The sequence below is a fragment of the Prionailurus viverrinus genome, chromosome B2 (assembly GCF_022837055.1).
Source record: "Prionailurus viverrinus isolate Anna chromosome B2, UM_Priviv_1.0, whole genome shotgun sequence".
NCBI classification, from domain to species: Eukaryota; Metazoa; Chordata; class Mammalia; order Carnivora; family Felidae; genus Prionailurus; species Prionailurus viverrinus.
The window spans coordinates 11,408,682-11,422,580 of NC_062565.1; the positions used below are offsets into that span (position 1 = coordinate 11,408,682).

General features: G+C 36.0%; 1 protein-coding gene across 5 annotated transcripts in view; it reads left to right on the plus strand.

Annotated features, from left to right (window-relative positions):
• NUP153 (nucleoporin 153) overlaps nt 1-13,899 on the plus strand; it is an 88,334-nt gene that overhangs the window by 38,376 nt on the left and 36,059 nt on the right. For all 5 annotated transcript variants that reach the window (XM_047860265.1, XM_047860264.1, XM_047860263.1 and 2 more), the window contains 6 exons: nt 5,120-5,236; nt 5,330-5,374; nt 5,485-5,541; nt 7,929-8,075; nt 10,980-11,032; nt 11,534-11,660. In XM_047860265.1, the coding sequence (XP_047716221.1) occupies nt 5,120-5,236; nt 5,330-5,374; nt 5,485-5,541; nt 7,929-8,075; nt 10,980-11,032; nt 11,534-11,660 (546 nt within the window). The remainder of the gene's footprint in view (nt 1-5,119; nt 5,237-5,329; nt 5,375-5,484; nt 5,542-7,928; nt 8,076-10,979; nt 11,033-11,533; nt 11,661-13,899) is intronic.

Below are 13,899 nucleotides of genomic sequence, written 5' to 3' on the forward strand. Positions count from 1 at the left end.
TTTTGGTAAAATGATACCGTTTTCATTTAGGGACTATCTGAACGTTGTATTGGACTTAAGTGAATATTTATTCATTACACTTGTGAGCATGTTATGTGCGTCTGTGTTTTAGGAAGTGTGATGATTAATTCCTTTTTTAAAAAAATTGAGGTGTAAATTATGTATAGTAAAATTTACCCTTCTTAGAGTATTTGCATTTTAACAGAATACATACAGTTGTGTATGCACTCTGCAATCAAAGTATTGAATAAACATTTCCATCACAGCAAATTGTTACCTTGTGCCTCTCTGTTGTCAACCCCTCTTCCTACCTCTACCCTCTGGCAACCACTGATCTCTCTTTCCCTGTAGTTTTGATTTTTCCAGAATGTCATTTAAATTTAATCAATATAGCATCTAGCCTTTGAATCTGGCCTCTTGTACTTAGCATAATGCATCTGGAACGGATCTTTATTTTTGCACATATCAGTAGTTCCTTTTATTGTTGAGTTGTAACTTGTTTATCCTATCCATTCACTACTGAAAGGACACTTGGGTTTGATGTGATTTGGAGCAGTTGTGAATAAGTGGTTTTACGTGTGTTATGTGAACATTAATTTCCATTTCTCTTGGGTAAACACCCAGAAGTTGGCTGCTGGGTCTTATAGTAAGTATACATTTAACTTTCTAATAAATTGCCAAACTGTTTTCCACAGCAAAGTAATGCTGTTTTCTCAGCAAAGTAATGGAAGAGTGTTCTCGCCAGCACTTGTCATCAGTTTTTCATTGTTTTATTTTAGCCATTCTAATAGGCATGTTGTGGTATCTCCACACCACCGTGGCTTTTATTTGTGAAATTGAGCATCTTTTCATGTGCCTATTTGCCATAGATGTGTCTTCTTTGGTGAAATATCTGTTCAGATCTTCTGCCCATTTTTAAATAGGGTCGCTTTCTTATTAATGAGTTTTAAGAGTATGCTACACCTTTATTAAGTCCTTTATCATATACGTGTTTTGCAAATGTTTTCTCCCATTCTCTGGCTTCAGTCTTTTACAGAGAAGTTTTTACTTTTCATGGCATTCAGTATATTGGGTTTTTTCCTTATATGCCTCATGTATTTGGTGTAGTATGTAGGACATTTTTGCCTAGCCTAGGGTCACAGTGTTCTTCTGTGTTTTCTAGTGGATTTATAGTTTTAGGTTTTGTTTTTTGTGTTTTTAAAGTTTATCTTCTTTTGAGAGAGAGAGAGTGGGGAAGAGGCAGAGAGAGAAGGAGAGAGAATCCCAAGCACACTCTTCTCTGTCAGCACAGAGCCCCCCGACTCAAGGCTTGAACTCCTGAACTGTGAGATCATGACCTGAGCTGAGGTTGAGAGTTGGTTGCTTAACCGGCTAAGCCACCCAGGCACCCCATAGTTTTTTTGTTTTTTTGTTTTTTTTAAGTTTGTTTGTTTATTTGGGGGGAGACAGAATAGGAGGGGCAGAGAGAGGGAGAGAGAGAATCGCAAGTGGGCTTCACACTGTCAGTGCAGAGCCTGATGCACGGCTCGAACTCACGAACTATGAGATTGTGACCTGAATCGAAACCAAGAGGTGGAAGCCTAACCGACTGAGCCATCCAGGCACCCCCACAGTTTTAGGTTTTAATTTAGGCTTCTGATTTATTTTGAGTTAACTTTTGTATATGGTATGTATCATGTCATGAGGGATCAAGATTCTTTTTTTTTTTCAACATAACGAATGTCCAATTTTTTTAGTAGCATTTGTTGAAAAGTTTGTGCTTTATACATTGCATTGCCTTTGCATCTTTGTTGAAAATCAGTTGACCATATATGTGGTTCTATTTCTTGACTTTCTATTATTTTCTATTTCTATGTATCCTTTGGCCAACTCTACATTCTTTTGATTACTATAGCTTTATAGTAAGTGTTGAAATTGGTAATGTGAGTCCTCCAACTTTGTTCTTTTTCAAGCTTGTTTTGACTTTCCTAAGTCATTTACTTTTTCATAATTTTAGAATCATGTTACCAGTTTTTACAATTTATTGGAATTTTGATTAGAATTGCATTGAGTCTGAAGGTCAATTTAGGGAGAAGAATATACATCTTAATAAAATTGAATCTCCCAGTCCTTGAACACAGTATGTCTCTCTATTTAAGTTTTTGAAATTTCTTTCATCAGTGTTTTGTAGTATTCATCACACAGACCTTGCACATATTTGGTAGATTTATACCTAAGTATTTCTTGTTATTTGGTATTAATTAAGAATAAATGGCTGTGGGGCACCTGGGTGGCTCAGTCGGTTGAGCGTCCGACTTCGGCTCAGGTCATGGTCTCACGGTTTGTGGTTCGAGCCCCACATCAGGCTCTGTGCTGACAGCTCAGAGCCTGGAGTCTGCTTCGGATTCTGTGTCTTCCTCTCTCCCTCTCTGCCCCACCCCCACTCATGCTCTGTCTCTCAAGAATGAATAAACATTAAAAAAAAAAAAAAAAAAGCTCCAATAGTCTGTTCCATAAATTGAATACATAGTCAGAATACCTTCCAGCAAAGAAAATTTCAGGCTCATTTAACTTCCTTGGTGAATTCTACCAAACATTTAAGAAAGAAAGAATACCAATCTTATGCATACGTTTTCGTATAATAGGAGGGTACGCTTTCCAACATATTATGGGGCCAGTATTACCCTGATACTGAAACCAACCAAAGGCATTACAAGAAAGCCACAAACTAATATTTCTTAGGCATTACAGACCCAAACCTTCTCTATAAATATTTGTAAAGAGAATCTAACATATATAAGAAGGCTACTATTTCATAATCAAGTAGGGTTTATCTTGGGAATGCAAGGTTAGTTCAACATTTGAAAATTAATGTGAGCTACCATTTAAACAAACTAAAGAATAGAAACTGTATGATTATCTCCATAGATGCATAAAACACATTTGACAAAATTCAGCATCCTTTCATAATAAAAATTTCCTGTAGCCTGAGGAATAAATGGGGATCTTCTCAACCTGATAAATGGTATCTACAGAAAATCTTTAGCTAACATCATACTGATGGTGAGAAACAGAGTACTGTTCTCCTAAGGCCAGGAAGAGAACAGGCTGTTTGCTAGCATTGCTGCTGTGTAGTGCTGTACTGCAGGGCCTACCCACTGCACGAAGGAAGAAAGTGTTACTCCTGTTCATAGACAACATGCTTATCCACATAGGAAGGCCTGAGAAATACAAAAAAGTTATCAGAACTTAATGAGTTCAGCAAGATTACAGAATACAAGGTCATTATGCAAAATCAGTTGTATTTACATATAAGCAAAGAACAGTTGTAAATTGATAATAAATTTAAGGTGAATCCCACCATCCTGTATTTTATCCTATGAGTTCTTTGAAGCCCATAAGAAATTGTTTTGTCTATATGGTGTTGTGCTTACATTTACAGATTTTGACATTTTAAAGATGGAGGAGTAATTATACTTTCAGTAAGTAGACTCTTGGAGAGGGGAATCTGTGAAGATGAGTCTATGACAAACATAGAAATGGCATAGAAACAAGTATATTTTAAGACTGTCTTGTCTTTAGTTTCTTGTTTTCCTAATTAGAGGATGGTTTCATGTATGTAGTTAACAGTAATTATGAGTTTTATTTCTGAATGTGTTCATGAAGGGCAGTATTTTGTTATTTAAGAAAATGTTAACTAGATGTTGGAGTTACACAGGGAGCTTTTTCTAAAGTTTAAACTGGATCGTATTCTTTAAGAAATTTTTAAAGTTAAAATACTAGTTCAGCCTGTTAGTAGATAAGATGATGCAAGCCTGTGATTCATAGAATAGTCCAAGTCTCAGTATATTCTTGCTTTTCTTCATTTCTTTCTTACATTGAATCCTGTACTTTTTAATGGTGAATTGTGACATACCCTTAGAATCTGTCTCAACACAGGCTTCCAAATGTTTATCGCTGACGTTTGGGACAAAGCTAATAATTCCTTTCCTAGAGTATTAGAGCGGGAGGTATATTAAAGATTCTGTAATTCAATTCCATTTTGTTGATTAGCAAACTAAAGCCCTGAGTGGTCAGTGGCCAGTAGAATCCAGTGACAGGACAGACTATCAGATTTTCCTAGAGAATTCTAATGTTGCTTCATGTTTGCCCAAGCCTCTGGCTTGAACAACAATTCTTAATAGGCATCAAGTTCTTAATAAAACTAATGGAGAATCATGCAGCTACTCTGGAAATGTTATCATTGTTTGGTATCGGACAGAGAAACAAAGTAGTTATGGTTCAAGTTTTCAGATATTGTGAGCTATTTGTAGAGATTCAGTTGTGTTTTGATTGTGATAATATCTTTATATTAAGCATTACCAAACTTGCTTTGTGGTAGTCATTTGGTTGTTGGAATGTTGTAATGTATTTTTGAGAAAAGGAACTGTTTTAGTTGGAATTTGTAAACATTGCTTATGTATTAAAGGGTACTTGTCTATTCTTTATAAGGTTTTTTCCTTAACTTCAATTTTAATAAAGTTAAAAGGTTATTAAGAAATAGCCCGAGTATTTAAAAATTTTTCTTATTTCAAAATTTGAGAAATTAGTTTAAAAATGCTAATTTCCTTTACAATAGAGCCTACAGTCTCTTCATTTAGTTATCTTGGAATTTAATTAATACCCAGAATAACTAATATTTCAATATTGTTCTCATTTATTTAGTTCTTTGATTTACTTATGTTTATTTTTTGTTGGATTACAGTTGACACACGATGTTACATTAGCTGTAGGTGTACGACATAGTGACTCAACAAGAAGTGTTCTTTGATTTAAATATCAGGGATAAATGGATCAAAGTAATGCCTGAACTTTATACCAGTGATCTCCCTTTTCCCATTTAACATAGTTGCAGATCTTCAGTGCGGTGTGTGCTGTCTTTCTTGTTTCCGATTGTAAAAGTAATTGGCTTTTCAGTAAAAGGTATAAAGAAGAAAAGTTGAACTTAGGCATAATGACACCATCTAGAGATAAATTCCTGTTTGGACATTAATCCTATTTCTCTTTGGATATCTGTTCTGTTTTGTAAATACTTTTATTTCCTGAAATCTGTGCTTTAGAGTTTATGGTCCAAAACAGTAATGCAGCGTTTACTTCATAGGCACCAGTCAGAAGGCAGATGAAAGCTAAGCAGCTGAGTGCACAGTCCTATGGTGTGACCAGTTCCACAGCTCGGCGGATATTGCAAACTTTAGAGAAGATGTCAAGCCCTCTCGCGGTAAATTTTTAGACTCACAAGTAAATGTAGGTATATAACAATATTTGACTTTTGTGAAAAATTTTAATTTTGGTATTGTTTCAACATTAACAGGATGCAAAAAGAATCCCGTCTGTTGTTTCTTCTCCCCTGAATTCTGTAAGTTGACTTATAAACCTTTTATAAGAGATAACATTTTTATATATTGGTGATGAAAGTCCTGTTTTTCTCAATTTCCAGTCTATTCTAATGGCATTTTACTTTTTCAGCCTCTTGATAGGAGTGGAATAGATACGACCTCAGACTTTCAGGCCAAAAGGGAAAGGGTAAAACTTCTTTTGCCTTTATTTACTTAAAGTTTCAGCAGTTTTATTGTATTTATTTTTTAGTTAGTAAATATATAAATTGAATTTGATAGTCATTAGGGGACACGTTTGAAAGATAAGATTTGTTTCCTTGGACATCGTGGCGGCTTGTGAGGGCCTGCCTTAGCACAATGCTATATATGTAGTAAGTGCTCAGTACTTTTTGGTTATTTGCCATTTCCATCTTCAGCGTCTTGGTAGTCTATGAGTGACTCAGACTTTTTGATAAATAAAAATAGGAGTGGACAATGCTTGACATGTTTAGTAATTATAGAAGTTCAGTGAACTAAACCCTCATTGAGCATAATCCTCTTTTAAACTTTCCTCATTAACATGTCAAATCTGTTGTGTGTAATAGAGTTTCATTAGTCAAAATAGTGTTCCAAGATACTGGAACTAATAAATATAACTTAGATTCTAATTTCTTGATGACCCTTTCAGTGTATTCTATTTGGTTAAAATTAGTTTTGGAGGTTACTGTGGAAAAATTAAAATGCTTGATAGAGTTAAAGAGGTATATTTTTTGTAAGTTATACTTGTGGCTAGTTAAGTATCCTTCAGGAGAAGCAGAGTCCCAGATCCTTACTTGTGAAAGCTTTTACTACAACACCAGTTTCCCTCAGAGGTCACTGATTAAAATTATCATAATTTTCTGAATTCGTTGTGAGAACTGTGTGTGAGATATTGGTAAGTTATAATTATTTTTACTAAAATTCTGCAGAGAAGAAGGCTAAAATTGAGAGTTTGGGGAGGGATAGTGTTACTTCCTAACACTATCTAGAATTAACTAGATGTTTGTAATCAGGCAAGAGAGAATCCATTATTAGCCATGGCGATGGGATTAATTTATGGCATTGGCTGCTTTTCTCACACTCCTGTTTTATATTAGATTGTTTAAAAAGTAAATTAAAAAATTGTACCATAATACAAGTTCTCATTGATAAAAGTCTTTATTAATGTTTAAATGTAGTATCAATACAGTTTTATTAATGGGTGTGAAGATATATAAAGGCCAGAATACAATATTGTAGTTCATGTTTCACAGATGTAACAGTCTACAGAATAGACTGTCATTGAGTTATAAGATCACAGTTGTGGGGTGCCTGGGTGGCGCAGTCGGCTAAGCGTCCGACTTCAGCCAGGTCACGATCTCGCGGTCCGTGAGTTTGAGCCCCGCGTCGGGCTCTGGGCTGATGGCTCAGAACCTGGAGCCTGTTTCCGATTCTGTGTCTCCCTCTCTCTCTGCCCCTCCCCCGTTCATGCTCTGTCTCTCTCTGTCCCAAAAATAAATAAACGTTGAAAAAAAAAATTTATAAAAAAAAAGATCACAGTTGTGATGAGGATTTAGGGAAGAGCTAGTATGCAGGAGCTTTGCCTTGGAAACCAATGTTGTTCACAGCTGCTGCTAAGAGAAAGGACTGTATTCATTGTATTACAGTCTTTGGTCAGAGTACAAGTTCTTGGCTTTATGGTCCTCTTTCACCAACAGGACTTTTACTGTGTTTCCGTGTTGCAAAAGACTGTTGACAAAACACTTGTGTGCTCAGATAATAATGCCAGTTTATTTTAGGATTTGGATTTTTTTTTTTAATTTTTTAAGTTTATTTAGAGAGCACGCACATAAGCGCACGCGCGCGTGTGTGTGTGTGTGTGGAGGAGGGTCAGAGAGAGAGAGAATCCCAAGCAGGCTCTGCACTGTCAGCCCAGAGCCCCACGCAGGGCTTCATCTCACAAAATGTGAGCTCATGACCTGAGCTGAAATCAAGAGTTGGCTGCTTAACTAACTGTGCCACCCAGGTGCCCCTAGGATTTCAAATTCTTAACACAGTTTTACTAATAAATTTTAAGACTTTTAGTTTGGTTTTTAAATAACAATAGGGGAAAATTAACTTGGAGAGAGGTTTGCTCACAGTTTTAGCAATTATTTTCATAGCTAGTTTAAAAATAATCTTATTTCCAGCTGAAGGATATCTAGAGAGTAATTTGGGGAAAATGTGGCAAAATCAGTTTTAGTTTCTGTATTTGAAATTCAACATGTGAAACTTAGATTTGTAGAACAGTTTTGAATATAGTTTCCATTTTTCTGCTTATATGAAAAGTCATTAAGTGTAGAAAAAAATAGTCTGAAGCTATTTGGGATTTTATTATATACAGCTTTACATATAAACCTATTACTATTCTATTACTATCTATTTTTCCTTCTAGTATTTGTTTGCATATACTGGATATTTCTCTAGGCATTTTCATGGTCTTTAGCTCACATTAGCTATTGCCAGATAACGTTTAGATATGTGTCACCGATATATATGAAAAAAAAGTTTTTTCTATGATTTCTGATTACCTATAAGGTGGATTCTCAGTATCCCCCCGTTCAGAGACTCATGACCCCGAAGCCGGTTTCCATAGCAACAAATAGAACTGTTTATTTTAAACCGTCTCTGACCCCATCTGGTGAATTAAGGAAGACTACTCAAAGAATAGATAAAAAGCACAATGTGAGTATGTGTTTATTTTCACTATTCTTTTTTTTTTTTTTTTTTTTTAAACATTTATATGTCGGAGAGAGACACACGGTGTGAGTGGGGGAGGGGCAGAAAGAGACGGAGACACAGAATCCGAAGCAGGCTCCAGGCTCCGAGCTGTCAGCACAGAGCCCGATGTGGGGCTCGAACCCACAGACCGTGAGATCATGACCTGAGCTGAGGTTGGACGCTCAACCGACTGAGCCACCCAGGCGCCCCTATTTTCACTATTCTTTGGATATTGATCAAAATGAGTAAGAATAAATAATATATGAGTAGTCCACCATTGCAGTCTAGCAACTAGGTAATACATAAAGTTTGTGTATTAGTGATGGTTACGAGTTGGTGTGCCTTTCAAATGGCTGGCACTGTGATCACATCGTAAATTAGTATTTACTAGTAAGTAACACTAGTATGTACTCATGGTTTAGATGAAATAATTTTGCCAGACTTGCTTTATTGGTGTGTTTTGTTTGTGTTGTTGTTGAACCATTTGAAAATAAAATTTTGTATTATACATCTGTTCACCCCTAAGTACTTTGGCATGCATTTCCTAATTACTTCTATATTACCATATCCAAAGAAATTAATGTAATATTGTCTAATATCTAGTCCACATTCCAGTGTTGTTTACAGCTCCTTTTTTGAATCAGAATCCAAGCAAATATCACACATTGCTTTGCGTTTTCTCTTTCTGACCTCAAACCTTGACCCTTACCACATTGTTTGTTTTTTTTTTAAAAACAACTGCTTTATTGAGATGCAATTCACATACCTAATTGAAGACTACAGTGGAACAGTGATTTTTAGCATATTCACAGGGTTGTTTGGTCATTACCACTGTTAACTCTGGAACATTTTTATAACGATTCATCCCAACCACCCAAAATCTCATTCCCACCCCTCCTTCTCCAGCCTTAAGCAACCACTGATCTGTCTTTATAGATTTGCTTGTACTGGGCATTTCATTTAAATGGAATCATAGAATATGGTTTTTAGTGTCTAGTTTAATGTCACTCAGCATGTTTTCGAGGTTCATCCGTGTTGTAGTGCACATCAGAACTTTACTCCTTTTTATGTGTCTGAATATTTCATTGTTTGGATATGCTAGATTTTGTTTATCCTTTCATCAGTTGAGGGAAATTTGGGTCGCTTTTACTTTTTGATTGTAATGAATAATACCGCTTTCAACTTTGGTGTACAGGTGTTTTGTAGGCATATGTTGCGGTGTTTCTGGGGTCTGTACCTAGGAGTGGAATGGCTAGGCACATTGGTTTTTGAAGAGACCAGGCCAGTTGTCTTAAAATGTCACCATGTTCTGGGGTTGTCTGTTTTCTTGTGTTGTTTAGCTAAAGTGTATTTTTGGTATTTATTGTATTTACATGGTATCTTATGCATTACTTGTGTATTTACTTATATTTAATCTCATCTGATCTTCATCTAATTTATTAAAAATTTTCAAGCTAAAGTTGACAGAATAGTAGTCTTTAGCCATGACTCCTCGTTTCACCGAATCATTAACATTTTGTCATACTTGCTTTATTAAAATTTTAAAAATATTTCACATATAATTTTGGATTCATAGACTTTGCAAGAACAGTTTTAATACTTCACAGTATACTATGTCCTAATTTTACTGTGTGTTTCCTACAAACAGGGAATTCCTTTAATGTAGTAATTGCGGAATAATTATCAAAAGCAGAAACTTAACATTATACAATTCTGTGATCTGATCTATAGATTTTATTTTGATGCTGCCAGTTATCCCAAAAGAAAAAAATTCAAGATTATGTATTGCATTTTTTAGTTTTCTTGTCCCTTCATCTCCTTTAGTCTAGAACAGTTCCTTAGGGTTTTTGTTTGTTTTTGTATTTCCTAACATTGAGATTTCTAAAGTGCAGGTAAGTTACTGGGTAGAATGTCCTGCAGTTTGGGAATGTCTGATGTTTCCTCATGATTAGATTCTAATTTTGTGCTTTTGGTAATTAAGGTGGCAGCGGTAAGATTTTTTCACTGCAAAGTGATGATTTTGTCTTTTGTAATTAATAAATATCTGGTGGGTAGATAACTGAGAGGATAAATATCCTCTCAGTAGTTAGTATTATTGGTGATTTTTGCCTAAACCTGTTTGTAGATTGCCAGTGGGTGGTTTTCTAATTCCACCTATCTTTCAACATTAGTTGACCTCCTACTGGAGGAAAAGTTTTCTTGAATCTCATTTACATACCTATCTTTGAATGTGTTTTTAAAGTCAACTTTAATTCTCACATTCTGTAGTTTATAATCCTTTATTGGCATTATTTTGATGTTCATGTTCTATCATTTGGCCTTTGAACTGGCTCCTGTGTCCTTTTAATATTTCCTCTCAGTTTTTTGTTTTTGTTTTTTTTTCCCCCCTCAGTTTTTGAACATTTAGTTGCTTTTGATGTAAAAGAATCTAGGCTCGTCCTGTAAGTTTCTGGTCTCAGCCCTGTGATTTGCTAGCTCTCCAAGGAGCCATGATATTCTTTTAATGGAAGAACTTAAATTAGAGGGATGCATTTCCCAAAGAAGATCCTTGTAAATTTGCTTACACCTTTAATAGGCCAGAATGAGAGAAGAGTAAAAGTATTTTTGCGGTCTGTAAGTGTATTAATTTTGTGTACTACTATTTTATTGAAAGGGCAGTGTGCTCAGTGACATTTTATGTGTATAGTCATGTTGTAATTTAGTTGTTGTTCAGAAACAGGGTGTAAGTTGGAAGTTTTAGGATTCACTCACTAAAAACCCATCAAATTCCTGATTTCAAATATTAAAATGGATTGACAGAAGGGAAGTATTAAGAAAATGAAAACAAATAAGCAGGCATGTAAATCTGGTGTGCTCATCTTATTCTAGACTGGATATGAGAACCCTGTGACACCAGGACAAAACAGAGAACAACGAGAAAGGTAATGCATCTTCATAGTTAAGCTTCTTTATATGTCATTTGTAAGGTCTGTGTTTGACTTATGTATGTTTTTTTGAAGATTAAGAAGGTTAAAAAACAAACGTTATACACACACACACACACACACAAATCTGTCCGCATTTATTATTTTTTTTTATTAATTTTTTTTTTAACGTTTGTTATTTTTGAGAGACAGAGAGCAAGCAGGGGAGGGGCAGAGAAAGGGAGACACAGAATCAGAAGCAGGCTCCAGGCTCTGAGCTGTCAGCACAGAGCCCGACGCGGGGCTCGAACTCAAGAACCACGAGATCATGACCTGAGCTGAAGTTGGCCGCGTAACTGACTGAGCCACGAAGGCACCCCTCTGTCTGCTTTTAAAATCACATTCAGTTGTATATTTATTTTCTTGTTAGCAGTTCTGATTTTTAGGTATTCAGTTAGTTAACAAGTTATGGACCAGAGTAATATATCATTTGTTTTAATTTTCTTTTTCTTTGCCTAGTGGCTTTTCTTACCCAAATTTCAGTATGTCTGCAGCCAATGGTTTATCTTCTGGAGTAGGTAGTGGAGGCGGCAAGATGAGACGAGAGAGAACACGCTTTGTTGCATCTAAACCTCCAGAGGAAGAGGTAGGTTATATGCTTATATTCTTGAGGTTTATTAAAAGCTTTGGTGTAGTGGTGGTGAGGGGAGTTCTGGAAGGGTGGGTCTTGGGGGAGACCCAGCACAGGAATGAATAATCTGCCACTGAAATAGTCCCTTCCAAGTGAGTGTGCATGCGTGTGTGTGTGTTCAGTTAGCGGGCTTTTTGAACCACCTTCACTGTGACGGCACGGAAAACCTAACCTGGTGTTTTATGGGTACCATTAAAAAGCCATAATTCCTTTCAGTAAGAGAATTACAACTGAAATTCTTTGACCTTTGGAATGTTACTGTTTGGTTGGGTTTTGTCTGTTTCTGAAACTTACATAAATGGATTAATACTGTTACATGTTCTTCTCATTTGCCATTTTCTTCCTATGATTTGTGAAATTTGTGGGTGTTGTAAAAGATAATTGCCAGGTTGTTTAATTTCACTGTTATAGATTTATCTAGTATGAAAATATACCACAGTCCACTCTGTACATCCTAATACATGCTGAAGTCAGTATTTATGCACTTCTGCCTCAGCACATACAAGCAGTACTTTCTCTAGGCTGTTTATCTGGGAATGGAGTTGTTGGATTATCGGGGAGGATCCACATCTTCAAACATAGTAAATGTTGCCTTATTGCTCTGAAGGCAGTTTGAATACTGTAGGGTAGATCTGCTTTTTCTTTAGAGTACTTGATTTTATTTATTTTTTTTTACATTTTTGCCAAGGTGATATGTGTAAAGTGTTATGCCATTGGAGTTTTATTTAGCATTTCGTGTTTACTAGGGAGGGAGACCTCTTTTTGTGAGTTTCTTGTCATTTAGGGTTCTCTTCCTTTATCCATTTTTTTATTGGATTATTTCTTTTATTAGGAAGAGTTCCTTATATATTCTGAACCGGAAAGTTTGGAAATAATAAGGACTAATCAAAGATTGGTTAAATTAGCCTGTATTTCTATAGGCTGCTCTGTTTGTTTCCTAACTACTTCTGGGTTGAATGCAGGCCTTCTTCCATTCTTTTCACAGGTGAATTTCATCCTAACTGAATCATTTAAGTTTTGATACCTAATACTTTCATTTGTTTTTTTGTTTCTTTTTTTTTTTTTAAGTTTCTTTTTATTTATTTTGAGAGAGCAAGCGGGGGTGGGGGGTGGTGGTGAGGGGGGTGCAGAGAGAAGGAGAGCGAGAATCCCAAGCAGGCTTTGAGCTATCAGCACAGAGCCCAAGGCAGAGCTCGAACTCACGAACCACCAGATCATGACATGAGCTGAAATCAAGAGTTGGACACTTAGCCAACTGAGCCGCCCAAGCACCCTTGTTGTTTGTTTCCAATTAAAATTTCATTTGTGACTTCTTCATTGATGCATGAGTTTTATTTTTTTAGGAGTTTTTAGATTTTTAAACGAGATCTTCTGTAACAGTTTCTGTTGACTATAAAATCATGTGTTAATTGAAATTATAAGAGTTAGTATTAATTTCCTTCTTGTCTCTTGGTATGCTTTCCAAGTCTATGCAAAGTAGGCAGTCTTTCTTTTCCATTTTCTTTATCTCCTCTTTTCCTGTTTAGCAGTTTTGTAGTTGTGCCTCTCTGACTCACCGGAACCATGACTGCTTTGGCAGCTTGGACGTTCTGCCTCTGAGCCTCGCTTGTGATATATGACATTATGCTGGGGTCTTGGCTCAGTACTGGTCTTGAGGTTTTGTCTTTTTCTGAGGTTCTGGTTGTTCTGCTGCAGTGTTGTGTAAGGAAGGAATGTATTAATGTATTCTATCTACCATCTTGGAAGAAAAAGTCTTGAATGCCATTCGTGATTCAGCTCATAAAATTTTGTAGTTTTCTTAAGCAAACCAATTTTCTATTGTTATAAAAGCTCTTTATGTAGACATGATTAAATTACCTTTAAGAAATGGGTTATTTTGGGGCACCTGGGTGACTCAGTCGGTTAAGCGTCCAACTTGGGCTTGGGTTATGATCTCACAGTTTGTGGGTTCGAGCCCTGCATAGGGCTCTGTGCTAATAGCTCAGAGCCTGGAGCCTGCTTTGGATTCTGTGTCTCCCTCTCTCTCTGCTCCAACCCCACTCGTGCTCTGTCTGTCTCTGTCTCTCTCAAAAATAAAAAAATTTAAAAAAATTAAAAAAATGAGTTATTTGTCTTGCTTTGTATACATAAGGAAATTACTATGTGATTAGTATAGCTCTTTATGTAGCCTGTTCTTTAGACAAGGCTTTATATT